At 49.2% G+C, this 5,949-nt stretch overlaps 1 protein-coding gene across 1 annotated transcript; it reads right to left on the reverse strand.

Annotated features, from left to right (window-relative positions):
• Positions 1-2,093: 2,093 nt before the first annotated feature.
• On the reverse strand, positions 2,094-4,457 carry LOC124667182 (protein PLASTID MOVEMENT IMPAIRED 2-like). Its single transcript, XM_047204501.1, has 2 exons — positions 4,149-4,457; positions 2,094-4,018 (listed from the first exon to the last, which is right to left on the reverse strand). The coding sequence occupies exons 1-2, from the start codon at positions 4,257-4,259 to the stop codon at positions 2,261-2,263; spliced, it is 1,869 nt and encodes a 622-aa protein (XP_047060457.1). The 5' UTR covers positions 4,260-4,457; the 3' UTR covers positions 2,094-2,260.
• Positions 4,458-5,949: the final 1,492 nt, after the last annotated feature.

The raw sequence follows: 5,949 nt of genomic DNA on the forward strand, positions 1-5,949 counted from the left end.
TCGTGAGCGGCACTACCGCTCCAGGTACCGCAGAGGTACCGCAACTCGTACTGGGGGACAATTCCAACGCAGAACTCAGAGCGGTACCGTGGGGCGGTACCTATAGGGGTAGCGGTACTACCGCTACAGGTACCGGTAGTACCGGCCTGGCTAAAACTGGTTTTCCCTTTTTCTCTCCAGCCATGTCACCTCGCGATACACACACAAAACCAGAAAACCTATAACTACGCTTCAGTCCTCCGATCTTGACGTGTCCAGCGAGGTCACCGTGCACTTGCAAATCTAGCAATGATACTCAAGGCACACGGTGAGATAACTCATGTGTTGTCATCAAACACACAAAACACGGGGTTTAGACTTTGCTCTTTCAAGTAGTTATTTAGTTACCGAATTCATTTGGCGGGCACGTTTAGCTACAAAATTCTATCAATGCTTGATTTTTAGCGTAAATTGTTTCTTTTTTCTTAACTACACAAAACTGAAAGTTTAGATCTCTCTTAAGATTTGCAAGAACTATATCTATTTACCGATGAGATCATATATATAGTTTTGTTTCCGGTCCGAGTACACCCCGTTTCTGATTCGAATCTGCAGTCAAGTATATCCACATTCTAATCCAAAACCAGCGGTGACATCCTAGCCTAGGGCTCAATAGGATTGCTAGGATATGCATATCAACAAGTTGCAACTTATTTCCGAAAGTTCATCTCCAAAGAACTCTGAGGTTAAGCATGCTTGGCCCGAGCGATTTGAGGATGGTTGACTGACCAGGAAGTTGATCCCGAGTGCGCATGAGTGAGGACAAAGCGCGCAGAAAGGACATGTATTGATCTGTGGGGTTAGTCTAGAGATCCCAGTGAGCTACCAGGGCTAACACACTTGCTGGACGATGGTCGGCGTGGGGGATCGTCAAGGTGTTACATTTGGTATTAGCGCCTACCTTGGCAGTTACACGGGCGTGTGAGAATTAGGGGCTCGGGTATGTGGCGTATGGCTGGTGTGGCCCGTTGTGGCACACAACATGGCACATGTGTCGGCATTGGACGCATGGACGTGTACCAAGAAGGGACGTTCCTGGCCTGGGGCTGATCGACGAGGACGTCGATCTTATAAGGGGGGAAGATTATGACATCCTAGCCTAGGGCTCAATAAGATTGCTAGGATACTCTTATCAACAAGTTGCAACTTCTTTTTCGAAAGCACATCTCCAAAGCACTCTCATATTAAGTGTGCTTAACCTATAGCGATTTGAGGGTGACCGACCAGAAAGTTGATCCCAGCTAATGGGTGCTAGGCCAACCAAGCCGACCTCTGTGCAGGTTTTCCTTTCATAGCCAATCACTATCTCCCCTCCATGTAGGGCCAAGGAAAATAACATGCCGATCACCGAGAGCTTAGAGCTCTTTTGAGATATTACCTGTTTTATATTGATATGGCATATCATTGATCTTTATGCAATACCGTATAAATTTTGTCAAAAAATTGTATGAACCAAGATTAGTTGTAATTTGATAAAAACTGAAAAATCCAAATTATGTGGAATCCATGAAGGATGGTTTTCAAATAACAAGATTTAAGTATGGGTTACGGATCACGAGGATCGGTGAATCTTTGACCGAGAGGCCGGTGCCCCTAGAAAAATCGTGTCAGTAGCCACATCTGTAGACTGAAGTCATACATATAAATCTATTTGAGTAAGATCAGGATCATTAAAGTACATGTATAATGATCTTTTTGCGTATAGTATATACTCATGTATAATGCTAGTACTATATTATGTATCTGTTACATTGTCGGATAGTGTTTTTGATACATGGACACTAATGTTCTCTTCACTTTTAGATTTTTGAAAATATTAAAATCTCATGTTTCTAAGTTTCAAAAAAATAACATTAAATATATAGATCGACATATACGGGTGAGGTGTATGCAAAAAAGTCCCGTGAAAAATACTTTATATTTTGAACAATATAAAAAAAGATAAATTTATGACCGTAAATGGCAGTAAAAAACTATTACAATAGTGTATCCTTTTGACAGAATTTTTTTATATTTTCCAAAATTTAAAGTATTTTCAGTGGGACTTTTTGGCATACACTTTTCATGAACATATATATCTACATATTTAATGCCATAGTTTTTAAAAAACATAAAAACATGAGATTTTAAAATTTCAAAAAAACTAAAAGTGTGCAAATTGTAACCATCCTTGGAAGCAAAACAGTCTTGATTTTAATGCCGAGAAGGCAAAGCTCACTAGTCAGTTGGGGCTCTTGTCGCTACCGCCTCTCTTCTCCTTGATGAGCTTCAGGAGGCTGGGCATCACCTTCTTCTTCCTCTTGATGGTGAACGACGGCGACTTCGGGTTCCAGTTCGCCGCTGACACTGACGACCGTCGCGCCTTGGACCTCCTCGACGTCATCGAGACCCTGCTCGACCTCCGCCGCGGGTAGGCGCACTGCAGACCCACGCTCTCCGCCGTCGCGTTCAGGTCGTACAGCTCCTGCTCCAGCGCCTTCTGCTCGCCCGTCGTCTTCTCCGCCTCCGACGCCGCCTGCGCTTCCCTGGGGCCCATCTCCCTTAATTCGCGCTCTACCGCCTCGGCGCGCATCGCGGCCTCCTTTTCACCGGCCTTCAGCGCCTGCACCCACGCCTGCGCCGCGGCCACCTTCTTGTCGGCCACCACCCGGACCAGCGCCGCGCGCCCGCTGAGGTACTCGTACTCGAACCGGGACACGGTCACCGTCCCCTGCCGCCGCGATGCCCTTGCCTGCATCGTGCTCTCCGCGGCGGCCTTGAGTTTCTTCATCGCCGACGCCTCGGACGCCTTCGCCGCCTCCAGCTCCTTCACCGCCTGCCTGATCCTCTCCTCGGCCGTGGCCATCTCCCTGGTGACGTTCTCGGCCTCCGCTACCACGCACCGCTTCTCCAGCATGGTCAGCTCCTCCTCCTTGCTCGCCGCCTCGGTCTCGGCATGCAGCTGCTGCATCGCGGCCGTGAGGTTCGACACGATCGCCTTGGACCTCTCGTCGGCGGCCGTCACAGCCTCCAACTGGGCCCTCGCTTTGAGGAGCTTCGTGTTGAGCTGCTGCACCTGCGCGTCCGCGTTCTTCTCCTGCGTCCTGAGCCGGTCGATCTCCTCGACGACGCGCATGAGCTCGGTGCGGGTGCGGTCCATGGAGGTCATGAACTGGAACCCTCCCGCCTTGATGCTCTCCAGCTCTTCCTTGGCCGCGCCTAGCTCCGCTTCCGTGGCCTGCAGCACCGCCCTGTCCTGCGCCTCTTCTTTCTTCTGCCTCGCGGTAGCCTCCGCCGCCCCATCGTCGACGTCCGCGACGTGATTCTTCTCCATGGCGCGCACCAGCTGCATCTCGCCCTGCAGGACCTCCACGTCGGCCTTGGTCGCTTCCAGCTTCGCCTCCAGCTCTCTCACGCGGCTCACCTCCCTGCGCGCCGCCTTCACCTTGGCTCTCGTGGCCTCGATCTCCTTGGCGAACCGCTCGGCCTCCGCGACGCGCTGGGCTTCGAGCTCGCGGCGCTCCCGCTCGGCCTCGATGCGCGCGAGCTCGACCAGGACGTGCTCCTCGTTCGCCTCGTCCACGCGCCGCTTCATCTCGTCGGTGGCCTGCAGGCTGGACTGGATCTTGCACACCGTCGTCACGACGTCGCTCTCGGCCTTGGCCTTGGCCTCTGCCGCCGACTTCACCTCCAGCCTCAGCTTGCGGAGCTCCCTCTTGACGCGGTCCAGCTCTTCCGCCACCTCCCCGTCGTGTGCGTCCGGCGCTTCCTGGGCCTCACTCTTCCGTGTCCTGGTCGCCCGCACTGCTTGCAGCTCCGACCTCTGGGACGTCACTTTGGCCTTGGTCTGGTCGATTTGGCGCTCCAGCTCCTTGGCCATTGCCCGTGCTCTCGATAGCTCCGACTCCGCGCCCGCTCGCTCGTTATCCACAGATGCCTTGCGTTCATTCAGCTTGTCCATGCTGGATTTCGCTATCTGTTTCATTTCAGAAGACAGGTTCTGCACACAGCAAGACAGATATGAGGGGGGATTTTTTTTCTTTTCTTTTCCATAGAATGATACTTGCTCTCCAAAGACATGGAAGCAATGCCAAATCTTAAAGTGCACGAATTCAAACTTGAGAGAGTACCTCTTGAGCTAGAGCATGCCCTCTGTTCTTCTCTGCCTTTCTCCCACTGATGCTCTCGCCAAAGATGCTCATTGTAGCTCTCACAGATCCGCTGTCCATGGCAGCCTCCATTTTGCTCCAAACGGACGCAACCTAGTATGATGTATGTAGATGCAAGCTACTGTATCCTCACCAGGCAAGATTGTAGGTTTACTAACACACAAACCATGGGAAATTCATTGGTTGGTAAGGGGAAGAGGCAAGGGGAGTTTATGTGCTGGTAAACGATGACAAGTGTTTCAGTCTCAGCTCTATCCTTCTTGGCAGGACTCAGAGGAGCAGAGCTCACTGCTACCACACAACACAGAGGCTCCAATTTTATCCACGTTGTTCCTGTCGCAGCCTCCTATCAAGCTTTGCTAATTGTCTCTAGCAAATAACTGACAGCTCTCGTTCAACTTAGCTTGCCATTTCGACTGTAGCATTTCTTCTTTGGACATGGGAGTAGCACGGAGTGGGATCTTTGTTGATCTTTTCTAACCACATATATTGCATGTGGCCCGTGTTGCGTTAAGCCGATGGGTCAATTGCATTGATACCACTACAACTTTCACGGGTTGGAAAATACTACTTCCTCCCATCCATATTAGTTGCCACTAATATAGCTGTATCTAGATATATTTTAGTTCTAGGTATATTCATACTAGTGGCAAGTAATATGATTCCGAGAAAGTATTAGAAAACATAAGTTGGAAATATGTCACTACAACTCTCTCCTACTTCCATCCATTTCATCTTCTTCAATTAAAAGAATAACAATTTAGAAAGTACATATATTTCGATGTACATAAGTTTTTTTTTTAGATAAGGGAGCAATAAGCCCCAGCCTCTGCATGTACATAAGTATTGACTATACTACCACTATGGAAAAGCATGCACATCACTTTCGGGTCCTTAAAATGCAACACAACTTAAATTCTAGCAAAAAAATTTGAGGTACTAAAGAAAAATCTGATAAAATACAGGAAATCAAACACACTAATATGTGTGTACTGAATAGATTTACTAGTCATCGTGCACGTGGCACGTGTAATTTTAGGAGACAAATATCATATTGGCCAGATCTAGACTTACATAATGCAAGGTTGATCAAAGTCACCACCAACAAAAAAAATAAGGAATACCTATTTTGCATGCTAAGCTATGGACATCCACCAATATAATGCACACTCCATTTATGTGCATGCTTATTATGTTTCCTCGGTTAAGACTGTAGGGATTCGTAGCATAGAAAATAAAAAATTCCTACCGCAAGAACGAATAACAAGGCAAGATCTAATCTAGTAGATGGTAGCAACGAGGTGAAGATAACCGTACCTTCGAAGATCGCGTGGTGGATGTAGTCGATCACTTGTCGCTTGCAAAAGCGCGTAGAAGATCTTGACGGTGCCACAATCGGGCAGCACCTCCGCACTCGGTCACACGTACGGTGTTGATGACGACGTCCTTCTCCCCGTTCCAGCGGACAACGGATGTAGTATATCCTCCTCGGAATCCCGCCAACACGACGGCGTTGTGACGGTGGTGGTGGAGATCTCCGGCAGCGCTTCACCGTAAGCACCGCGGGAGAAGGAGGAGGGAGTAGCTAGGGTTTGGGAGAGAGGGGGCTTGGGGCGCCGGCCTGGGAGCCCCTTGTTGGTGCGGCCAAGTGGTGACCAGCCCCTCCCCTCTCCTCCCCTTTAAATAGGTGGAAATCCCTAGGGTTTACCCCAAAACCACATTGGAGTCCAGCTCCAAAACTTACCAAATTTAGGAAACCTAG

The sequence above is a fragment of the Lolium rigidum genome, chromosome 6 (assembly GCF_022539505.1).
Source record: "Lolium rigidum isolate FL_2022 chromosome 6, APGP_CSIRO_Lrig_0.1, whole genome shotgun sequence".
Taxonomy (NCBI): domain Eukaryota; kingdom Viridiplantae; phylum Streptophyta; class Magnoliopsida; order Poales; family Poaceae; genus Lolium; species Lolium rigidum.

Bases quoted from the DNA above. Each gene is read 5' to 3' on its own strand.
- LOC124667182 (XM_047204501.1), bottom strand. From the start codon at position 4,259: ATGGAGGCTGCCATGGACAGCGGATCTGTGAGAGCTACAATGAGCATC. The intron at 4,019-4,148 runs GTACTCTCTCAA...TGCTGTGTGCAG, and splicing joins GGCATGCTCTAGCTCAAGAG to AACCTGTCTTCTGAAATGAA.